The 24,911-nt window shown below is 47.7% G+C and overlaps 1 protein-coding gene across 1 annotated transcript; it reads right to left on the bottom strand.

Annotated features, from left to right (window-relative positions):
- Positions 1 to 999: 999 nt before the first annotated feature.
- On the bottom strand, positions 1,000 to 24,911 carry LOC118092346 (D-serine dehydratase). Its single transcript, XM_035130296.3, has 8 exons — positions 24,795 to 24,911; positions 23,524 to 23,672; positions 20,447 to 20,727; positions 18,594 to 18,771; positions 7,368 to 7,489; positions 5,026 to 5,215; positions 4,134 to 4,239; positions 1,000 to 2,526 (listed from the first exon to the last, which is right to left on the bottom strand). Exons 2-8 carry the CDS (start codon positions 23,670 to 23,672, stop codon positions 2,437 to 2,439), a joined length of 1,116 nt encoding a protein of 371 aa, XP_034986187.2. The 5' UTR covers positions 24,795 to 24,911; the 3' UTR covers positions 1,000 to 2,436.

The following is a 24,911-nucleotide window of genomic DNA, read 5'->3' as shown; positions in this document are numbered from 1 at the left end:
TCACACTGCTGACTCATGTCAAGTTTGTGGTCTACCAAGACTCCTAGGTCCTTTTCACATGTACTTCTCTCAAGCCAGGTGTCTCCCATCCTGTATTCGTGCCTTTCAATTCCCCCCCCCCCAAGTGTAGTGCTTTATATTTCTCCCTGTTAAAATTAATCTTGTTTGCTTTGGCCCAGTTGTCTAATCTGTTAAGGTCATTTTGAAGTGTGATCCTGTCCTCTGGGGTATTAGCCACCCCTCCCAATTTGGTGTCATCTGCAAACTTGCTCAGGATGCCCTCAAGCCCATCCGAAATGGACTTCCGGAACGGATTAAGTTTGAGAACCAAAGTACCACTGTATTATTATTATTACTATTAAATTATTCATATATATTTTTCATCTTTTTAGCTGTTTGTATTTTCATCAGTAAGCCACCTTGAGTCCCTGTCAGGGGAAAAGGCTGGGTATAAATGAACATATCATAATAATTGATTGGCATCTGTCTGTCTCGGGAGACAATGGAGGAGTGTGCCTTTGGGGGTGAAGTCAAACTGCTAGAAGTTTGCAGCACCTGCTGTGGCTGTAGAGAACAATGTGGGAGAGCTCTGTTGAGATTCCTGCATTGCAGGGGGCTGAGCTAGATGTCCTTTGGGGGGTCCCTTCCAACTCTACAATTCTATGATTCTATTGTTTTGTTGCAGCAGGGGCAAATGAAAGCATATACTGTATTGTGTTTTGATTTTTGTGGCCTGCCCTGAGATCTTGGAGCAAAAGGTGCGTAATAAATTGTAGTCGTAATAATAAGAATATTTAATCTCAGGTTAGGGACTAATAAGCATGAAAATCGATAGATGTGGCACTCTGGTTTTTACAAAAGCCCTCTAATACCAACTCAAACTTTTTAAACCTCTCAGTTCCCAGCGCTGAATCTTTCTATTATCTTTTACGAGTGGCCAAGAAGAACCTGTTTAGCAAGCACTCATCCTGACATGCACAAACAAAGCTCACACAGATGTTAGATTCTAGCCGCTCTTTATTGATCATTTGTTCTGATCCTTTTACAAGAGTGGTCATGTTCATCTCACTTATTCATTTAACAAAATCTGCATCTTGCCTATTTGTAATCAAACCTCTAAGTGATTCACTACATTAGAATCATCCGTAAGAAAAGTTTAAAATGAGGCATTAAAAACATTTTAAAAAATCATTACAATGAACAGCGGGCTGAAAGGAGATTAAAACCTATCACCATCTAGGGGTCTGGGCAGGCTTGCATAACAAAAAAATGTTTTCAGCAGGGGAAAACTATGTTGCAAAGGTGTCAATAGGCAGTGAGTTCCATAGTGTAGCTGCTCACCGACTTAAGAGATGTGTCTGGCTGCCCAGCTAAGAGGGTGGATAAAAATCAATGTTTTTAAAAAAATATAAAACCCCGCAAAATCAGATTTTTAAAAAATTAAATCAGATTTTTTTTATTTGAATCAGATTTTTTAAAATAAAATGCTTTTGGAGGAAAAATATTTCTAAAGATAGTTTCCTATTGAAGTTACATTCTAGTCCAAAGGCTATTCATCAGGAAATAAGGATTTGTTTTAAGTTTTTCATGTGTGATAAAACCCAGTCTAATTTTTTAAAAATTGTTTAACCACTTCAGTTAACAAACATGGATACACATGCTACAATGTTATTGTTTTAGTTAAATAAATTGTTTAAATTGTCATTAACAAAATGATTATTTTTCTCCTTCCAATAAAGTACAGCAGCAAAGTTGTCCAAATAAAAACAGTTAAACCTCACCATAATTTAATAATTATCTGCCTGTGTATTTCTAATAGTATAACTGAAATCAGTAGATTTTGATATAACTGTAAAAACTAGTCTGAAAATTCATCTGGCTGTCGAGACAGTCATACCTCCGGTTGCGAACATGTGGGAGGCACATTTGCAACCCGCAGCGTTCGTAGCCTGAAGCACTGCGTCTGCACACGCGCGTGATGTGATTTGGCGCTTCTGCGCATGCGCGTGACATCATTTTGTGCTTCTGCGCATGCGCGATCGCCAAAACCCGGAAGTAACCCGTTCCAGTACTTCCGGGTTTGGTGCGGTCCACAAACGCGCAAACCGCAGCGTTCGTAACCTGAGGTGTGACTGAATTAAGATGATACCAGCAAGAATGAGTCTTTCTGTAAAAAGAAAAGATTTAAATCAAGTCGTACTGACTAGTGATTTAAAATCGTGATTTAAATCAATTCGATTTACATCAAACCCGCCCTGCCAGCTCACCCCCAACTGCTGCAGATTTCCCACGAGGAATGGAAAAAAGCTTCATAGTTTTACTGAACTCGTCCCGTGAGGCCCGAGTTCGAAAGGCACCTTGCACACCTTGCGGATCATAAAAGGCAGTTCCCATCTCTCTTCCGGCTCGCGAGTCTTTGCTCACCTCCTCGTCTTCCTACCAGCCTCTGACCGGCTTCCAGGTAGCGACCACACGTCCCTCGCTGTGGACGTAGTAGACAGGGTGCATGGCAGCGGTGGCGCAGGCCTGTCGGGGAGACAGAGGGAGCACCAAGAGTTGTGTGCTTGTTAAAAAGCCAGAAGCCTTTTTTGTTAGGCATTACAGATCAAGACTTGCCAAAAGAACAGAAGAAGTTATTTATGTGTGCGACAACAGCGGCTAGGATTTTTCTAGCCCCCAACGAAAGATGACAAGACTCCAATGGAAGAAGACTGGCCAGAAAAACTGATGGAATATGCTGAAAGTGCAAAACTTAAGGGCAGGGGGTAGGCAACCTAAGGGCAGGATGCGGCCCAATCGCCTTCTCAATCCGGCCCGCAGACGGTCCGGGAATCAGTGTGTTTTTACATGAGCAGAATGTGTCCTTTTATTTAAAATGCATCTCTGGGTTATTTGTGGGGCATAGGAATTCGTTCACCCCCCCCCTTAAAATATAGTCTGGCCCACCACATGGTCTGAGCGACGGTGGACCGGCCCACAGCTGAAAAAGGTTGCTGAACCCTGGATAAGGACAATAGGTAAAGGTAAAGGTAAAGGGACCCCTGACCATTAGGTCCAGTTGCGTACGACTCTGGGGTTGCGGCGCTCATCTTGCTCTATAGGCCAAGGGAGCCTGTGTTTGTCCACAGACAGCTTCCAGGTCATGTGGCCAGCATGACAAAGCCGCTTCTGGTGAACCAGAGCAGCGCATGGAAACGCTGATTACCTTCCCGCTGTAGCGGTACCTATTTATCTACTTGCACTTTGACATGCTTTCGAACTGCTAGGTAGGCAGGAGCTGGGACCGAGCAATGGGAGCTCACCCCGTTACGGGGATTCGAACCGCCGACCTCCTGATCGGCAAGCCCTAGGCTCTGTGGTTTAACCCACAGCGCCCCCCGCAGGATAAGGACAATAGAGATTTTTAAAAAGATGGAACACTGAGTCACTGGATAGCTCAGTGGGTTAGAATGTGGTGCTGATCATGCCAAGGTTGCAGGTTCGATCCCTGTATGGGACAGCTGCATATTCCTGCATTGCAAGGCGGGTTGGACTAGATGATCCTCAGGGTCCCTTCCAACTCTACAGTTCTGTGATTCTATGACATTCTATGCATTTATGTTGTACCTACAGAAAAACCGTAAAGATGTAGACTCACCAGCAGGGTTTCAGTAAGCACTTACAATTAACAACATAGAAATTAAGATGTAAAAATTGGAAAATAATAAAGCACAAGAGGAAATGTGAAAAATGTAGTAATATTTAAGTTAAAGACTGAATATTAAGCTAAAATAAAACAAGCAGGGGATGCAAACATTCAAAGAACCAGCAAAGGAAGTTGAGGAAAGACATGGGGGGCTGAGGGGAGTTGGGGATTTATATCCTATTTTGTTTTTGAAATAATGTTGATTGCGATGATGATAAAATCTGTAAAACTCAATAAAAATTATCCCCCCTCCCAAAAAAAAAGAGTTGTGTGCGTGTGCAAGAGAGACAGAGGATCAGGAGGGAAGACACCCCCCCCCCCCCCCGCACAGAGGCACAGAGGGAACGGCACTCTGAACATGGGCAGGGGCGCTCTTCCCTCCAGCGAGGCTGAAGGCACGCCCGTGTCTCAGTGCGCAAATGCTCTCCAGTGCACAAGCCGTACTTACGTGATAAGGGATCAGCGCCAGGAGGCTGCCCAGCGGGAACTGAGCAAAATCCAGCTTGCCAGCCACGGGTTCGATTCTGCCGTGTTCCTGGGTCATCCCTACCAACCTGCAGAGGGAGAAGAGGGATCTGTAAGCCCGTTGGGATTTGCTTCGGAGTCTCTGCCACCCCCCACAGGACCCCCCTCCCCCCCCCAGGTTGCCTATGAATGTCAGGCCGGCGCCGCAAAGAGAACAGGGAAGTCAAGAGGCAGGGAGTTCCGGGGGGTAGATGCTGCTGCACGAAAATAGCCATCTCATGGGTGTGAGGCAGACATGGCACCCGTAAGGTGCCAACCGCATTTGGGAGGACAGTGTACATTTACGGCCGCCTCACCTCAAGGAGGAGATGGTTGAATTGGAAAAAGGTTCAGAAATGACCGCCAAAATTATCGAGGGGGTGGAGAGACTCCCAGGCACAGTGTTTCGGACTTTTTCGTTTAGACTAGAGAAAAGGCGAGTCAAAGGCGAAATGGTAGACATTTATTTGGGGGGGGGATTCCCTAGAAAACCTACGATTTACTGCCAAATCGGAACAAACGTTTCCTGCAGTTTGACGTTTGTTACGATTCAGGAGCAAATTCGTGGGTTATCGAGATCGTGGGACAAATGGAAAAAATTGTGGGGCGCTGTGAGGATAAGCTCTGAGACAGTTTGCTGGGGAGACATACGACAGCAGTAGGCTATTGCCCACATTCTGGGCTTCCCAAAGTCAGGATTCACGCCTAGATGGGCCTTTGGTCAGATCCTGCAAGGCCCCTTGTAGGAAAGCCAAATTTTGGAGGGTGTTCCTTTAAGTTGTTGACAAGGCCAGGATCAACAGCACCAATGGAAGCCGTAAGCCAGCTCCACTTACTTGAGGTTGGGATGGCCTTCCACCAGGGCGTAGCCTGTCGGCAGCTGCCCCAGGCTGTGGAGGCTCAGGCCGGTCCAACCGCAGTCCACCAACATCTGGTTGCGGTGTGGGTAGTGGCCAATCACCCTGGTCAAGACCCGGACAGCGATGTCCTCCAGCTGGCAGGAGCCGATCATCATCTGCTGGGCATCTGGAAGGGAGAGAGGGAGGGGGAGTCACTGGGGGAGATTCTCACATAAACCAATTCAAACGAAATCGTTCCAGGGGCCACCACAGAAAAGGTCCCGCTGCTGGGAGACGGAGGGCCCGAGGGATGCATTCCGTCCTGGGCAAGATTCAGAGGGTCATAGGCCAGTGGCGGACGGGGCCGTAGGTAATAGTGACCACCGAGATCTCTGTGAAAAGAGATTGGTTAAATCGCTCAGATCAAGGAAAGTCAAAGTCCTGCTCTCTTCTGCCTTGGTCAGACCACATCTGGAGTCCTGTGTCCAATTCCGGGCACCACGATTCAAGAAGGATGTTGACAAGCTGGAAGGTGTGCAGAGGTGGGTGACCAAGATGACCAAGGGTCTGGAAACCGAGCCTGATGAGGAACGGTTGAAGGAGCTGGGGATGTTTAGCCCGGAAAAGGGGAGACTGAGAGGAGATCCGAGAGCCACCTTCAAATATCTCAAGGGCTGTGACATGGAAGGTGGAGCAAGCTTGCTTTCTCCTGCTCTGGAGGTGGAACTCGAACCCATGGCTTCAAGTTACAAGGAAGGAGATTCTGACAGAACGTGAGCAAGAACGTTCTGATGGCGAGAGCCGTTCGACAGACCACCTTGGGAGATGGTGGGCTTTTCTCCCTTGGGGGGTATTTAAACCAGCGGTCGGATGGCCACCTGCCGGGGATTGCTTTGCGGCGATTCCTGCATCACAGTGGGTTGGACTGGATGGCCTTTGGGGGGCCCCTCCCAACGCTACAAATCTTGAGATTCCTGCACAGTACGCAGTGGCAATATGGACCCCCGGGGACCCCTCTCAGACACTGTGCCCCTCTTGTGACACTGTGCCAAATGATGCCAGCTCAAGGGGCCTCCCGGATAGGTCGGTCTGTTTTATTATTTCCCCGCGGAGGAAAGATTCCCCCACCATCCCTCCCCGCCAGCATGCTTTGGAATGAACACATGGAAAGTGTTACTGGAAACGGAGGAGTAAATCTACATAAATTATGGGGGGGGGGAAGCGAGTGGGAGGGAGGGAGAAAACTTCCCATTTTGGTGGATCTTTCTTTCCAGCGAAAAGGTGGGGCTGGCATGCCATTCTTAACTTTTTCCATCTGCCTTTTTCAATGGGAACCTTTTCTGCATGCAGAGCACACTGGCAGAGTCGCCCGTGGCGTCTTCAGTTAGAAAAACGGATCTCGGGAGCTTCCACAGAGCAGCCGTCTCAGGCAGAGGGGGCTTGGAGAGCTGCTGCAAGCCAGAGCCTGGCTAGCCTGGTGTTCTTCGTGCAGCTGGTGCTACCATAATGGCTTTGGTCCAAGCGATCTATTCCTGCCTGAGCTTTGAGATCTTCAGGGGAGGCCCATCTCTCAGCCCTGCCCCCCTCCCTGGCATGCTTGGTGGGCAGGGCCTTCCCGGTGGTGGCTCCTCCCAGGAAAACTTTGGAACTCCTTGCCTAGGGAAGTTAGACTGGCTCTCTCTTCGATGTCGTTCCGCCGGCAGGCGAATACCTTCTGGTTCCAACAGGTTTTGGGGAACAGGCTGCTTTTGACGAAAGGACTGGCGCCGTGCTGTTTTTCATAGAATCATAGAGTTGGGAGAGACCACAAGGGCCATCCAGTCCAACCCCCTGCCAAGCAGGAAACGCCATCAAAGCATTCTTGACATATGCCTGTCAAGCCTCTGCTTAAAGACCTCCAAAGAAGGAGACTCCACCACACTCCTTGGTAGCAAATTCCACTGCCGGACAGCTCTTACTGTCAGGAAGTTCTTCCTAATGTTTAGGTGGCATCTTCTTTCTTGTAGTTTGAATCCATTGATCCGTGTCCGATTCTCTGTAGCAACAGAAAACAACCTTTCTCCCTCCTCTATGACATCCTTTTATATTTTTTTAAGTATCCCTGGATTAATAGGGGGCGGAAATCTGGTAAACATAGATTAAGACCCATCAGCAACCCTCACCTGGTTTAGCCGGCCAGTTGAAGCCGTTTCCCAGGTGTGGCCACTGTCGCAGGTGAGAGCTGGCCGCTGGGTAGGGACCAAAGGTAGACCGAGTGCCCCAGAAGGAGCAGGATGTGTCCCCCATCCAGAGGTACCGCCCCCTCCCCTAATACTCCATGCATCCCACACACAGCTTACCATAAAAGAGAAAGTTCCCAGGGTGGACTTCGCTGAGCTGGGCCATCTCAGGAACTGGGCGGCTGCAGGACGGAGTGGAGCCAATACTGCAGAGGGAGCAGGCCACCCCAGCCTCTTTCAGCCTGGAAGAGATGGGGAAAGGTTAAATGGGCCCTCGTAAAACCTGGGGAAGCAGAAGGGGAAGCGATACGGGAGGTCCTGCATTCGAATCTCGCCACCTTAGCCATGCATTCACGACGCAGCATTAGGTCAGCACCAGCCCGCCGCAGCCTGAGAATGATGGGGCTACAACTCCCATCGTCCCGGACCACTGGTTCGGGGTGATGGGATTTGTAGTCCCAAAACAGCTGGACATCCAAGTTTCAGGAAGCCCTGCTCTGGGTGGTGGGTGCTGAATAGCCTGGAATTTCAGAGCAAAGAATTCCGACGGCCTTTGCCGACCTGGGGCTGCCCAGATGTTCTGGACTACGACTCCCATCTGCCCCTCCCAGCTGAACATCTGGCAGACCCCAGGTTAGTTATGCCGTGAGCTACCCTGAGGTCTGTATACGAAGAGCAGCCTACAAATGTAATAAATTGAACTGGACCAAATTTGCAGAATGTTTGAAAGACAATTGCAGTCAATTAAATACGTTGCTAGGATTGCAAGAAGCTTTGTAAGTTAAATTATAAAAATCAGTGTATACTGTATAAGGATTTTTTAGAGATGGATTAAGATGTTATAATTTTAAGCAATGGTTAAATAATGAAAATATAGAAATAATAGTAAGAAAACCATAAGGAAGGGTTGAAGGAAGTCAGGCTTTTAGCCAAAATGTTTAATATAAGGAAGGAAAATGTAAAGGAAATTAATAATTATTGTAAAACGAATAAAAATGATTTGGCAAAATAAAAAAACCAAATGTAATAAATTGAACGCTTATTGTATTTATAAACTGAATGTTCATGTCAAGAAATGGAATGTTTATTACATTGCCATCGAATGTTATTGATATTATTATAATTAGTATTGGTTGTTGTTGTTGTTGTTGTTGTTGTTGTTGTTGTTGTTGTTGTTGTTGTTGTTGTTGTTGTTGTCATATTCCTTACCCTAAGGTCCCAGGGAGGGTAGCGGCATTAAACCACAGCATTAGAAACAGTTTTAAACAACTTGATTAAACCCCAGAATTCACTGACTCAGCGGGTTATACTTCGGTCGCACTGCTATAAACATGCCAAATTCTATAAATATTCCCTAATATTGCAATCATTTTAATTTCAGACTCCTCAAAGCACGGAATACAGGCAGTGGTCATTTTGTGTGCGTCCAATTGATGTTGACATTCAATCGAGTTGAAGAAAGACCATCTCTCCTTCCCCTTGACCCCTCATTGAATTTGCATATGGATGTGAGATTCGAACTCAGGTCTTTGTGGTTCACGTAATCCTCTGCAGTGCACCGGGGGCTCCTTCTTCTAAAGGCAGGCAGTGTTTAAACCCCCTGAAAACCCTTATAAGTGGTAGGGAGGCAAAACCAGTTATTTTGTTTTATTTTCTTGGCAGCTGTGCAGATGGGATGAGCCCAGGAGCCCAGAGGGCACAAAATGTTGGCAATTTGTTTCTGTGTCCCCAGCTGGCCCTGCCTGCCCCCCAACTCCCAGGGCTGCTCCCCCCCACCAGAAACTGCCTCTTTCCCCTCATTCGCCATGTCCGTTTGTGACATCGCAGGGAGTTGGTAGATGTCTATGACATCATAGGGAGTCTGTAGCCAACGGCCACAGCTGGGGAAACATCTGCACAGCCCTCCCTGGCCTCACAATGGGGGTGGGCAACTCAGCAGTTATTAAAATGAGGTGACCCCCCCATTGTGAGGCCTGGGAGGGCTGTGCAGATGTTTTCCCAGCTGTGGCCGTTGGCTACGGACTCCTTGTGATGTCACAAGGGGGTGCAGCCCCCTCTTCCTGTGACATCACTACCAGAGAGGTGTACCCTATGATCCTAGAGATTTCCCATATAATGAAAACATGGCTGAAAATGCCCGGTGGTTGCATTTCCCTCCACACAACACTGGTCAAACGCACAAATGAACAGAACAATTGTCAGTATCCTTCTTGTCAGTATCCTTCTTGAACTGTGGTGCCCAGAACTGGACACAGTATTCCAGGTGAGGTCTGACCAGAGCAGAATACAGTGGTACTATTACTTCCCTTGATCTAGATGCTATACTCCTATTGATGCAGCCCAGAATTGCATTGGCTTTTTTTAGCTGCTGCATCACACTGTTGACTCATGTCAAGTTTGTGGTCTACCAAGACTCCTAGATCCTTTTCTAGGATTGTTTGCTAAGAGGCAGCGCGGCCCTTGAGCCAAAAAAGGGGTCACCCACCCCTGCTTTGTAGCATTCCGAGTTACGCCCCGCTTAATCCCCACCCCACCCCCATTGCCTCTCAAAGAAAAATAACCAGACCCGGTACCTGGGAAAGGCAGGAAAGGCTAACTGCGTGAAACAGGCGAAAATTGTGATAATGCAATTTGTCTGCTGGTCTGTGCCCAAAAGGAGCTGTTGGGAGATAGGGGTGCTGTGGGGCCAGGGAGATGGCTCTGTCTCCCTTCCCAGAACGGCAGACCTTGTTTATTGCCTGTCACTCCCAGAGCTGGCTCCTGTTGATTCTCTCCAGGCTCCCAGCTGAAGTCTCCTTAGGATGCCAAAAACATTTCCCTTCCCTCCTTTAGGCACCTTTTATACTTTCTGCAAGGGTGTCAGGAGAGTCCTTTAAAGTGCCAGGACGTCCCCTTTGCAGAGTGTGAAGAGTCTGAAGAGGCAGGCTGCTCTCCAACAGGTTGGTTCCCAGCCCTAAAATAAAGAGCAACTAAAATAATATTGGGCAGTTTGGGAAAGTTCAGAAAAGGCCAAGGCAAATGACCAAAGGGATGGAGAGACTCCCCTGGGAAGAAAAGACGCAGTGTTTGGGAGTTTTTAGAGAAAGGGCGAGCAAGCGGCTACGTGAAATAATAATAATAATTTTTTTTATTTATCCAATTTATATGCCGCCTTATACCCGGAGGTCTCATGGTGGTTCACAAACAAGACCATAACATATAAAATCAAACCAAAGACAATAACCCAATAACACCCCCCCTCCCCAAAGAGCCACATTCTAAAAGGGTGTTGGATATCAATCAGGTCAACCAAAGGCCTGGTTAAAAAGGAACGTTTTTGCCTGGTACCTAAAGGTGTATAATGAGGGCGCCAGGCAAACTTCCCTGGGGAAAGCATTCTGCAGACGGAGCCACTGCAGAAAGGCCCTAGAATCATAGAATCATAGAGTTGGAAGAGACCACAAGGGCCATCCAGTCCAACCCCCTGCCAAGCAGGAAACACCATCAAAGCATTCTTGACATATGCCTGTCAAGCCTCTGCTTAAAGACCTCCAAAGAAGGAGACTCCACCACACTCCTTGGTAGCAAATCCCACAGCCGAACAGCTCTTACTGTCAGGAAGTTCTTCCTAATGTTGAGGTGGAATCTTCTTTCTTGTAGTTTGAATCCATTGCTCCGTGTCCGCTTCTCTGGAGCAGCAGAAAACAACCTTTCTCCCTCCTCTATATGACATCGTTTTTATATATTTGAACATGGCTATCATATCACCCCTTCACCTTCTCTTCTCCAGGCTAAACATACCCAGCTCCCTAAGCCGTTCCTCATAAGGCATCGTTTCCAGGCCTTTGACCATTTTGGTTGCCCTCCTCTGGACACGTTCCAGCTTGTCAGTATCCTTCTTGAACTGTGGTGCCCAGAACTGGACACAGTACTCCAGGTGAGGTCTGACCAGAGCAGAATACAGTGGTACTATTACTTCCCTTGATCTAGATGCTATACTCCTATTGACTCCTTTTGCTCCCCTCCACCCCATCCTGAAGCCAGCCTGGGCCTGGGAAGGGAGAGGATTTCGAGAGGAGCATGTGGCAAACATTCTTTACTGGACGGAGAGAGGGTCAGCGACCGAGGAGCAACAGAGAGGCAGGAGGGGAAGCTCAGCACACGCCAGGCTGGGCTAAAATTAACTCTGATGTGGTCTCACCGCAGCAAGCGCAGGAGTGGGTCTTATCTGTGTCCACCCCCCTCCTCTCCAGACAGACCCTGTATGTGCAGAAAACAAACAGCCTGCGTTCTCTCCACGCCTCCCACCAGAGGACTCGGTGACGTGGCCCAATACTGCTGCTGGTTATGTTCAAACACTCTGGGGCGGTGTTAACAACAAAACTTTTTTTTGGGGGGGGGACTTCAGCAGGCAAAATAATCCCCGTTTGAATCTCTCTGTGCTTCCAAACCTGCAGGACTGCAATTGGATAGAATCGTGAGCAACTTCTTCTTTGGCGTAGCCACGTAAGATTGTCTTCCATAAACACGGTTTTGACAATGAATGCATTAATGACTGTGGAGGCCAATTCTGGATCTGCACGTCTTTCCACAGTGGGGACATTGGTTTCTGGGTGGGAGTTGATCATGGTGAGGGTTTGCCAAGCGTGCCTTCCTCTAAGCACCGTTTCTCCCTTGCGTCCTGAGTTCGAGCGTCTTCAAAACCCATGACACTTTTGGTAAAGGCTGTTCTCCAGTTGGAGAGCTTGCAGGCCATTGTTTCCCAGCTGTTTATACTACATTTTTAAAGATTTGCCTTGAGACAGTCTTTAAACCTCTTTTGTTGACCACCAGCATTACGCCTTTCATTTTAAATTTTGGAATAGAGTAGTTGCTTTGGTAGACGATCATCAGGCATCCGCACAACATGACCAGTACAACGAAGTTGATGTTGAAGAATCATTGCTTCAACACTGGTGATCTTTGCTTCTTCCAGTACACTGGTATTAGTTCCCCTGTCTTCCCAAGCAATGTGTAAATTTTTTCGGAGACACCGTTGATGGAATCATTTGAGGAGTTGGAGATGGCGTTTATAAGTGGTCCATGTTTCACAAGCATACAGTAAGGTTGGTAGTACAATAGCTTTGTAAACAAGCATTTCGGTTTCCCTGCGAATGCCCCGGTCCTCAAACACTCTGCACTCTGCAGAATTGGATAGAATCATGAGCAACAGGCATGCATGCACACATATTTTTTTATTTGTATCCCGGCCTTTCCGCAGTTCAGACCGTGATCAAGGCGGCTTACGACATGGAAAAAGCACGTAATTACAGCACCACAAAGTTAGAAATGGAATTGCAGAGTTGGAAGGCACCCCTGGGGGGGTCATCTCGTCCAACCCCTTGCAGTGCAGGAAACTTTTGCCCAAGGTGGGACTCGAACCCACAACCCTGAAATGAAAAGTCTCATTCTGCACCATTGGAGCTAAATAAAACATTGTTTTTTAGAAATGCACAACCAAACGGAACCATTTCCACACAGATCACAACAAGAGCTAGAACAAAGATACAAAAAAAACCACCCCAGCCCAGGAGCTTTTGTGCCAGGTGGGAAAAGGCTTGTAAGGCAGGGAGCTGGTCTTCTGAATATATGACACCCGGCACAGAATGCCTGTGTTTGAGCAAACCAAGAATCCAGTCCTCAATGAAGGCGAATATTGGAAGATTCAGGACGGATGAAAAAAAAAGCAATTCTTCGCTCTGCACAGAGTGAAACTATGGAACTCCCTGCCACAAGAGGCAGGCATGGCCACCAACTTGGATGGCTTTAAAAGAGGATTTGACAAATTCAGGGAGCAGGAGAGGACTATTGATGGCTGTTCTCTGCCTCCACAGCAACGCTCCCAAAAATCACTTTCTGGAAACCCTAAGGAGGGGAGAAATGCTCTTGTGTTCAAATCCTGCTTGCTGGTTTCCCACAGGCCCATGGCTGGCCCTTGTGAGACCAGGATGCTGGACTAGATGGGCTATTGGCCTCATCCAGCAAGCAGCCTCTTCTTACATTCTAATGGGAGATTTGCGGGTTCTGACCACGCTACGGATTTCTGCGTTGATTCCAAACATCGCAGTTTATGGCACCCACTTTCTTGGGAGCTAGCATTCAAGGGCAGCCTGAACATATGGTTGTCATTATTATTTATTTCATTTATGAATATAATGCTATAAAGTGATAAAAAGCTGCTCTTTCCCCCGCTCCCTTATGGGAAACAAGACAGAAGGTGCCTGGTTTCTGGAACCAGCAAGCAAAAGTGTTTAGGGCTTTCCAATTAAACACACAGTTCAAGCATCTGCTCTGGGAAGCTCTGACGATTCTTCCTAATATTGGCAGCCCCCCCACACGCCCGACTGTCCAAGTGTCCCTATTTCCCCAGGGACGCCCCTGATTTAGAGAAGCTGTCCCAATTTCTGATTTGATCCCGGAATGTCCCGCTTTCCCTTAGGACGTCCCTATTTTCATAGCCACTGCTCCCATCACCTCCTGGCAAATAGAAGGGGAAGAAATGGAGGCAGTGAGAGAGTTTACTTTCCTGGGCTCCTTGATCACTGCAGATGGTGACAGCAGTCATGAAATTTAAAGACGCCTGCTTCTTGGGAGAAAAGCAATGGCAAACCTAGACAGCATCTTAAAAAGCAGAGACATCACCTAGCCGACAAAGATCCGTATAGTTAAACTATGGTTTTCCCAGTAGTGATGTATGGAAGCGAGAGCCGGACCATAAAGAAGGCTGATCGCCGAAGGATTTATGCTTTTGAATTATGGTGCTGGAGGAGACTCTTGAGAGTCCCATGGACTGCAAGAAGATCAAACCTCTCAATTCTGAAGGAAATCAGCCCTGAGTGCTCACTGGAAGGACAGATCGTGAAGCTGAGGCTCCAATACTTTGGCCACCTCATGAGAAGAAGAGAAGACTCCCTGGAAAAGACCCTGATTCTGGGAAAGATGGAGGGCACTAGGAGAAGGGGACGACAGAGGACGAGATGGTTGGACAGTGTTCTCGAAGCTACGAACATGAGTCTGACCAAACTGCGGGAGGCAGTGGAAGACAGGAGTGCCTGGCGTGCTATGGTCCATGGGGTCACGAAGAGTCGGACACAACTAAACGACTCAACAACAACAACATTTTCATCAGAGAAAAGTTGGAGGGTATGGAATTATCCGACCCCCGAGCTGCCTGAAGGCAATCCTGTATGGGGAAGTTTGGGGGTTTTTTAAACGTTTAATTATGTTTTTATATATCTGTTGGAAGCTGCCCAGAGCGGCTGGGGCAACCCAATAAGACGTGTGGTGTATAAATAGCAAAAATAATCATTGTGGAAGGGGACGACCCTGTTTTCATCGGAGAAATGTTAGAGGGTACGCTTCCCCCCAATGCAAAAAAGTGCTCCACCCCCCCCTTTCACAGCCATGTGCTAAACCTCCCCAGCCATTCTCTCCTGGGTGTGAACTGGAGATCTGGCATGGGGGGGGGTTGTTTGCAAGTTGCATTGGCAAACATCAGCCACAACTTTTGTGCGGGCCTTTGAAGAAGAGGTAGCTTCAAAGGCCCTCATCTGAAACTAAGGGGGGGGGGGGACGACACCGCATAATATTAGCCGGGTGCATCATAAAAGCAAGGCAGAGATCGGCATTTATGGCCCTTTTAACTGGGGGAGGACATCAAGTGCAGTTGGTTTGTGTACAGGAGTCGTCTGACCCATAAGCGGGGGGGGGGGGGGAGAGATGTCACGGAGATCACATCAGGATGGGAGGCGAGCGTTGGGCAGAGCAAGGATTAACCCGTGGGACTCGCTGCCACAAGATGCAGAGATGACCCCGGGGAGAGGGTGATTGATGGCTACTAGCCACAATGGCTGTGCGTTGCCTCCACAGTCGGAGGCAGGTGAATGAATGAATGAATGAATTTATTAATACGGTCGCAGACCAGCATCAACACGCACAATATCACAGATCATAAAACATATCAAAAATACGAAGGACAGTGTGAATATAACAAGGATTTTAATATAAAAATTTAAAATTAATTATTAGCGTACCCCCTGTAGTTAACATTTAGGGGTTTGATCATTATGGGATACCACTTGCTTCCTGCGATCGATTGCGGACACACAGAATTTGGCTACATTTAATGCAGTCTTGGGATTCTTGTCCTCTAGCAGTAGTTTTAAACTATGGTGTTCGGATTCTTTCATGGACTTTTGCAAAACAGGTGTAATAAAAGTCAAACGTATATCCTCATAAAAACGACAACGTAATAGTACATGTGAAGCAGTTTCTACTTCCATCGAGCCACAAGGGCAGACCCGTGCTGTATATGGTTTACCCTCAAATCTGCCCTGCAATAAGGCAGAAGGGAGAACATTGAATCTGACGAGGGTAAAAGACCGTCTGTATTTGGGTATCTGAAGTCCTGGCAGATAGTTAGCTGGAGAGAAACCTCTCCCATAGTCCCTTATTGCTGAATGTTTGATCATTTCGCTCATTTTGCAATTCTACGTCCCAGATACGCTGGCGAATTATAGTCCTGGCTCTCTCGTATCCTGCCGCAATCAAGATCTGCGGAGAGAATCCCAGGCTTCTTATCTTTTCGAACAGGGAGACTTTCCAGTTAGAGTGATAGGAGTCTAACAATGTTAAAGGTGCCAACCCGGCATTGGGCAGAGCAAGGATTAACCCGTGGGACTCGCTGCCACAAGATGCAGAGATGACCATGGGGAGAGATGGTGACAGCAGTCACGAAATTAAAAGACGCCTGCTTCTTGGGAGAAAAGCAATGACAAACCTAGACAGCATCTTAAAAAGCAGAGACATCACCTTGCCGACAAAGGTCTGTATAGTTAAAGCTATGGTTTTCCCAGTAGTGATGTATGGAAGTGAGAGCTGGACCATAAAGAAGGCTGATCGCCGAAGAATGGATGCTTTTGAATTATGGTGCTGGAGCAGACTCTTGAGAGTCCCATGGACTGCAAGAAGATCAAACTTATCCATTCTGAAGGAGATCAGCCCTGAGTGCTCACTGGAAGGACAGATCCTGAAGCTGAGGCTCCAAGACTTTGGCCACCTCATGAGAAGAAGAGAAGACTCCCTGGAAAAGACCCTGATGCTGGGAAAGATTGAGGGCACAAGGAGAAGGGGACGAGAGAGGACGAGATGGTTGGACAATGTTCTCGAAGCTACGAACATGAGTTTGACCAAACTGCGGGAGGCAGTGGAAGACAGGAGTGCCTGGCGTGCTCTGGTCCATGGGGTCATGAAGAGTCGGACACGACTAACCGACTAAACAACAACAAAAAATTTCATCGGAGAAATGTTGGAGGGTATGGAGTTATTCGACACCTGAGCCGTCTGAAGGCAATCCTGTATGGGGAAGTTTTGGGGTTTTTTAAATGTTTAATTATGTTTTTATATATGTCAGAAGCTTACCGGGGCAACCCAGTAAGAGGCGTGGGGTATAAATAGCAAAAATTATTGTTATGGAACGGGACGCCCCTGTTTTCATCGGAGAAATGTTGGAGGGTAGGCTGTCCCACCTGATTGCTCCGAGTTTGAGTTCCCATCACATCAAGGCTCACATAAAAGGCTCTGAACTTCCAAAAGCTGGGAAAGGAGGTGCCTTTTGGAGCCCGGTGGTCTCTCTGGCGAACCCCCCTCTTTCTCGTCTGCTTTGCATGTGGGTGATTTAAAGGCCTGGCCTGGAAAGTATTGTGCCTCCACCCCACCCCACCCCCCGGTTTTATTCTCCTCTCCCCCCATCCCTCCTCCTGCCCCTAAACTGTGTGCCACTTCCTGCCTGCAACTAATTTGAACCTCCATGGAAACATCTGAGAGGAATTTGCCCCAATAAAACAGGAAAGCTTCTCATACACTCGCAAAGAGAGGGAGAGGGAGAGGACATTGGAAGACGTTCCGACAAAAGAGGAATGCACTTTGAAACTATGGGACTGTATGGAGACGGCGAAATAGACGGCGAAAATAAGAGACCCAAAAGACAAAAACGTTTGTGGACAAGTAGAAGATCTTTTCAGATTATCTGGGAAAATATTACAGCCAAAGGAAATTGCAGGCAGGACGGGAAATATAGGCAAAGGAACGAGAACGATAAAGGAACGCAATGATATATGTTAATAAGTATTACATTTAAGAGAAAGGATTTGAACAGAAACATCATGGTAGTTAACAACGGGAAGTCAAATTGCTAAGGGAATATTGTATGGAAACAACGATATCTGTTAAGCCGTATTATTATTATTTGTTAAATTTGTATACCAACCTATACCTGTAGATCTCAGTGTGGTTTACAGCATAAAATACAATATAAGAAACACAAAATACATAATGAAAACAAAAACGGATTTAGTTATTTTTGCTATAGACCATAGGGACCTTTGATGCTGAGAGCCCACTGCCCCCTAGTGGCCACGTGGGGGGAGCACACAAAAATGCACCTATTTTTTAAATATAAAAATACTGTACACAGAATTCTACAGGGAACCAACCAGAGGGTCATATAGTCTCCTTGCCCAACACGGGTTCAAACCCGTGACCCTGAGATTAAGAGCCTCACGCTCTGCCAACTGAGCTATTTGTAGCCACACTTGTGTTAAGAAATGCAAACGAAGAGGGGTTAACGTGTGGAATGCAGCCTAAGGCTGGGATTGCTAACTCTACAATTCTATGATTCTATAGGATCACAGGCTCCGGCTGCCTTGTCATGCCTGCTGGCCTGTATTGGACCGGATCCTGGGCCCCCTTGTCTGCCTGCTCCAGATCTGGCCAGCTGTGTGCCCCTTGCTCTGTGAAACTAGGGCATGACGGGGTTGGGGGGCTGACTCAGCCAGGGCAGCTCCTAGTGGCTCAAAGCCAGAGTGGCAGAGGTGTATCAGGCTTGGGTTCGAATCCTCCTTCAGTGCTGAAGCTCACTGGGTGACCTTGGGCCAGCCGCTGCGCCTCAGTTTGACCCACCTCACAGGGTTGTTGTGGGGGCTAAATAAACAGTGTACGCTGCCTTGAGGTCCTCGGAGGGGGAAAGGTGGGATATTTAACTTCAAGAAAGAAGATTCCACCTAAACATTAGGAAGAACTTCCTGACAGTAAGAGCTGTTCAACAGTGGAACTTGCTACCAAGGAGTGTGGTGGAGTCTCCTTCTTTGGAGGTCTTTAAGCAGAGGCTTGACAAGCATATGTCAAGAATGCTTTGATGGTGTTTCCTGCTTGGCAGGGGGTTGGACTGAATGGCCCTTGTGGTCTCTTCCAACTCTAGGATTCTATGATTCTAAAGCAGCGAATCAATAAATATATCCTGCAAGCAATTGAAGGCTTAAAAGCACTCACTGGTCCATGAACTTCAGGGTCAACGCAGTGGTGGTGCGAGCCACGGCCTGGATTTCAGACGCTCCGTGGCAGCCGTAGGAGTTGCCGCAGTGCGCGTATATCCCCACCAGTTCGGTGGCCCCTTCCGCGATGGCCTTGGCGAGCTCGAGGGCAGCGGGGTCGGAATGCCACAGGCCGGCTGGAATTAAAGCGGAGAAAAAGAGATGGGAGAGGTACAGAACACAAGTTTTCTGGCTGGTGCCCACTGGGACCTGATAGGGCGGAAAGCAGAAAAGCCAGCAGTAGGGGGCGCCACAGAGCCAACGACTGCAGGAGTTGCTGCCAATGGCCGATGGGGCCAAGTCCGTTCCATGTTTGCTTCCATCCTCCTCCCGGCTGAGTTCCACAAGCGGCAGCAAGGAGGAGGAAGCTGGTGGCTCCGCCCCTTGTCTCCATGCCCCGCATCAAGCCCCCGGGCTCCGCTGGAAGGGAGGGTCATCTAGTCCCTCCCCCCAGCAATGCAAGGATGTTTCGCCCAACATGGGGCTCGAACCCACACAAGCCTGAGATTAAGAAACTCCGACTGAGGCAGGGGTCAGCAAACCTTTTCCGCAGGGGGCCGGTCCACTGTCCCTCAGACCTTGTGGGGGGCCGGACTATATTTTGGAATAATAATAATAATAATGAACGAATTCCTATGCCCCCACAAATAACCCAGAGATGCATTTTAAATAAAAGGACACATTCTACTCATGTAAAAACACGCTGATTCCCGGACCGTCCGTGGGCCGGATTTAGAAGGCGATTGGGCCGGATCCAGCCCCCCGGGCCTTGGTTTGCCTACTCATGGACTGAGCTATTTGCTGCATGAAAAGGGTGCTGAATTGTTCGACTTCCGACTTCCAAAAACAAGAGGGGTGCTAGAAAGTTGCGACACGACTGGAGAATTCAAAAGATATTTCGGTTTCGTTAATACAGTCGTGGGAAAAAGAAAGCGCTCCACCTTTGCATTCTGCGGTTGCATCAGATCGGAACATGATTAACAACCACTTGTTCCTTTAGCAGGTCTTAAAATTAGGTAAATACAACCCCAGATGAGCAACGGCACATGATATATTACTCCGTGTCATGATTTATTTAACAGAAATAGAGCCAAAACGGGGGGAAACCATGTGTGAAAAAACTAAGCCCTGTTTTAATGTATTTTTAATTTTTTTGTTCATGGGCGTAGGCAGGGGGGCAGGAGGGGGCAATTGCCCCCCCCTAGAAGCAGGGCCACTGGCCAGCCTGCCCCACTGCCCGCCCGGTGCCGTCTCCCTTCTCCCTGGCTGGCTGTGGGGCGGGCGGCGGGAAAGCACCAGAGCCGCGCAAAGCGTTTGGCTGGCTTTCCCTCCCTCCGCCCCACAGCCAGCAAGGGAGAAGGGAGATGTCCCTTCTAGCCGGCTGGCTGTGGGGCGGGCGGAGGGAAAGCCAGGCAACCGCTTTGCGCGGCTCTGGGGCTTTCCCTCCACCTGCCCCAGCGATTGCAGAGGGGGAGGAGGGGATCGGAGCAGCCCGATTTCGGGCTGATCCTGGCTCCCCCTCGTCCCTTCCTATCGCGGAGGGGGAGGAGGGAGTCGGAGCAGCCCGATTTCGGGCTGCTCCGATGTGGCCCCGCCCCCGCCCCTTGGCCCCGCCCCTTGCTCCCCGCCCCTCCCCCCCTGATTTTCATCCTGGCTACGCCCCTGTTTTTGTTGGAAGCCACCCAAAGTGGCTAAAGCTTGTCCCAAAGCTTGTACAGTAGTATTAAGTTTTGCCCCCCAAAATGAGATGCCCTGAGCTGGCCACCCTGGCAGAGTGGGTGCTGGCCTGTGCCCGGCAAGAGCCCGCGGTACCTCGGTGGTTCTCGCAGTCGATCTTCAGCCACACTTTCCAGCGTTTCCCGCGGCGCAAGGGTCTCTTCTTCAGGAGGGACAGCGCCGCGTGGCTGTCCACGAGGACATGGAAGACATCCAGCCTCTCTGCCAAGGCGGCACACTCTTCCACCTTGTCAAAAGGCAGAGGGTAGGCGTAGAGGATGTCGTCAAAGCCGCCGTCGGCAAAGAAGCGGCCCTCGGCCAACGTGGACACCACAATCTTCCTCAGGGTGCCCCCGGTCATGAGACGTCCGCCCTCCCTGAGGGAAGAACACAATTACGATTATTATATATACAGTGGTACCTCGCTAGACGAATGCCTCACAAGTCGGAAAACTCGCAAAACGAAAGCGTTTTGCGATTTCTTTTTTTAAAAAAATAAATTTTATTCCATTTTCCAATTTATCAAATTAAAATTAAAAAAAACAATCTTTTATACAAAACATCTTATATTTTCATCTTACATCTTGCTCTGCCGAGCTGTGACTTCCCCCCCCTCCCTTCATGCGGGTTTCTTGTTAACTCCATTTTTGTAGTTCCTTTTTGACTTTTTTAGTCAGTTCGTAGGATTTATTTCAATCCTGCAAGTGTTTTTAAAGATCTACAGTTTTTCTCCATATAGTCCACATAGTCTTTTTGAAACCTCGTCTCACCTTGGTCGCGGATCTTGCAAGTCAACCTAGCAAGTTCAGCATAGTCCATCATTTTTGTCTGCCACTCCTCAATTGTTGGTAATTCCTGTAATTTCCATTTTTGAGCTAACAATGTCCTAGCCGCGGTTGTCGCATACATAAACAATACTTGATCTTCTTTTCTAATCTCTCCTCCTATTATTCCTAACAAAAATGCTTCCGGTTTTTTTGGAAAAGTGTATCTAAACATCTTTTTCAATTCATTATAAAGCATCTCCCAAAATCTTTTTACCTTATCGCATGTCCACCACATATGATAAAATTCACCATCTCTCTCTTTACATTTCCAGCAAGTTTTGTCACTCATTCTATACATTTTAGCTAATTTAACTGGTGTTAAATACCATCTATACATCATCTTATATACATTTTCTTTCAAAGCAGTACATGCTGTAAATCTTAAAGTTTGATTCCATAATTTCAACCACGCATCATATTCAATATTATGCCCAAAATCCTTTGCCCATTTAATCATCACTTCTTTTGTCAACTCATCTTTTGTATACCACTCTAACAACAAATCATACAGAAGCTTTGTTTTGCCTTCTAGCACTTCTATTTGGAATTTGGACCTTTTGTCCTCAAAACCTATTTTCCTATCTTCCCTAAGAACATCATTTATTTGATGGTATTGTATCCATCCTGTTAAAACTCCTTTAATTTCTTCATAGGGTTTTAATCTCCATCCTTTTTCAGTCCTTGTCAAGATTTCCTCGTACGTGGCCCACCTCCCCTCCATATTTACTTTCTTGACTGTTAATACCTCTACTGGTGAAACCCACCATGGTTTTTTAGTCTCCAACAGCATTTTATTTCTTTCCCACACCTCGTACAGAGATCTTCTTATCACATGGTTTGTAAACCCTGTATGAGACTTTTTTTTGTCGATTTCAATGGAGACTCGCAAGACGAAGTTTCCTATGGTGCGCTTCGCAAGACGATTTTTTTTCGTCCCATAGGGTGCCTCGCAAGACGAATTTTTTCGTCTTGCAAGGCACCCTATGGGAAGCCGCACTTCAATGCGTTCCTATGGGAGCCGCTTCGCAAAACGAATTTTTCGCTATACGAAGCGACTCGCAGGACGACTTAAATTCGTCTAGTGAGGCACCACTGTATTCATTTCCCCCCCTATAATTTTACAATTTAAAGTACAGTGGTACCTTGGTTCTCAAACGCCTTGGTACTCAAACAACTTGGAAACCAAATACTGCAAACCCGGAAGAAAGTGTTCTGGTTTGCGAACTTTTTTCAGAAGCTGAACGTGCTCTGTTTTGGGTCCAACGCTTCCGTTTTGAGTGCCACACTTCCGTTTTGAGTGTTAGCTGAGTCTTTAGCTGAGATTCTTGCATTGCAGGGGTTGGACTAGATGACCCTCGGGGTCCCCTTCCAACTCTACAATTCTATGATTCTGCGATTTATGTCCCACCTTTTCCCCTGTACTGGGACTGAAGGCGGCTTAGACAAATTGAGAATTCCCCACAGATAAAATACGGAGGACTAAAAACATACAAAAGACCTTCGTGAATAAGATAACTAAACTCTAATAGAATTAAAACAACTGAGGAAACAAATTACTGGGATTTGATTAATTTGTTTCTTTAGTTTTTTTCTCTGGCAAAGGGTGTTTAACGAGATAACAGAAATCACCGGGTTAAAGCTGACCGAAAGTCCAGAGGTAGCATTATTATCAATTTACGATGGGGTGGAAGGTTCGCAGGCAATGAAGGACTTGCTCACAAATTTATTGACAGCTGCACAAATTATGATAGCTAGGAAGTGGAAGTTTGGAGCAGATTTCAAGCCATAGGTGCGGGATTTCGATATCCGGGTCCTTTTTCAGGATTTGGAATTTGATTTACAGTGGTACCTTGGTTCTCAAGCTTAATTCGTTCCGGAAGTCCATTCTAAAACCAAAGCGTTCCTAAACCAAGGCACGTGCTGTAATGCAAAACGGATTAATCCATTCCAGATTTTTAAAAACAACCCCTAAAACAGAAATGTAACATGAATTTTACAATCCAACGAGACCATTGATCTATAAAATGAAAGCAATAAACAATGTACAGTAGTACCTCGGGTTACGAACACGATCCATTCCGGATCGCGCTTCGTAACCCGAAAAGGTCGCAAACCGAGCGCCATAACACTCAAAGACGGAGCACGTTCGGTTTCTGAAAAAAGTTTGCAAACCGGAACACTTACTTCCGGGTTTGCAGTGTTTGGGTTCCAAGTTGTTTGAGTACCAAGGCGTTTGAGAACCAAGGGGCCACTGTACTAGACCTGCCAAATTGCAAGCAAGATGGTAATGTCATCTCTCTCTCTCCCCCCACCTGCAATTTATTCTTCCAATATGGCGCTACTTACAGCGTTTTGTGGGTTTTCATGTGGGGCCTCAAGACCACGCCCAGGGCCTTGCAGCGATCCCTCATCCGCTCGGCGTTCCTCTTCGCCGTATCCAGGTCCACGGTGAACGCTGGGCTCGGCAGCTCTCCCACGGGTCTCCCAGTCCACATCTGTCAGGAGGAGAAACTTGGCAGGAGACCCACACAAATGGCACAAGGGATGCTTAAGACCAGAGCAGGGAACCGTTGACCTGCCAGCTGATGTGGAACTACAACTCCCATCAGCCCTAGCAGGCATGGCTAGTGGTCAGGGATGATGGGAGTTGTAGTTCAGCAGAATCAGCCTGCATAGCTCAGCCGGTTAGAGCGTGGTGCCGATAATGGCAAGGTTGCAGGTTTGATCCCCATTTGGGACAGCTGCCTATTCCTGCCTTCCAGGGGGGTTGGACTAGATGACCCTGGGGGGTCCCTTCCAACTCTACGATTCTATGATCAGAAGAGGAGGACGGGAGGAGGCGCCGCTGCCGCCGCCGCATGAAGGAGAGGAAAAGAACGCAACCCACGTGTGGTGATTCACACGGTGATTCCTGGACTGTCCGTGAGCCAGATCCAGAAGGCAATTGGGCCTGATCCAGCCCGTGGACCTCAGTTTGCCTACCCATGATCTAATGCAGGCACCCCCAACCTGCGGCCCTCCAGATGTTTTGGCCTACAACTCCCATGATCCCTAGCTAACAGGACCAGTGGTCAGGGATGATGGGAATTGTAGTCCAAAACATCTGGAGGGCCGAAGGTTGGGGATGCCTGATCTAATGCAACCCTGAGACAGTGCAGGAACCTTTTGCCCAATGTAGCCTATTAGCCACTGGGCAACCCAGCCAGATGGGTGTGCTATAAATAATAAAATTATAATTATAATTATGTTGGGTGCCCACCAACTCCTCCCCTCCTCCCCGGGAGACAAGGGATGCATCCGTATTATCACTGAGCTTTGAGAAGACACAAAAATCTTATTGGAAAACTCTCCTGCCGGTCCTGTTCTCTGAACCCCAGTGCAAAGGAGAGGAAGGGATCTTGAAAGCACAGAGGCCAAGAGAACAGCCGCACAACACAATAGTATTATTGGCTACTTCAGGGGAACAGACAATTTTGCATTTGAGGCTGGATGGAAAGGGAAGGGAAATATATCCGTCTGCAACAAGAGAAATGGAAGGTTTCCTTTTTGCCTGCCGGCCTGTCTCGATACACTTAAGGAAACGGAATGGAATCTTAATTTGGAAAGAATAAGTGTACCTCTTAGCAGAGTTGCTTTCGCTCAGATCCAGCTGCTCTTAAGTTTGGGTAAAGTCCACTTTTGCAGCACAGAGACAGCTGGTGGCTGATCAGGGCTGAGGTCATATGACATGGGGG

The sequence above is a fragment of the Zootoca vivipara genome, chromosome 11, assembly GCF_965207765.1.
Source record: "Zootoca vivipara chromosome 11, rZooViv2.hap1.1, whole genome shotgun sequence".
NCBI classification, from domain to species: Eukaryota; Metazoa; Chordata; class Lepidosauria; order Squamata; family Lacertidae; genus Zootoca; species Zootoca vivipara.
Note: the sequence above shows the minus strand (reverse complement) of the source record. Positions and strands in the feature narration are given on the sequence as shown.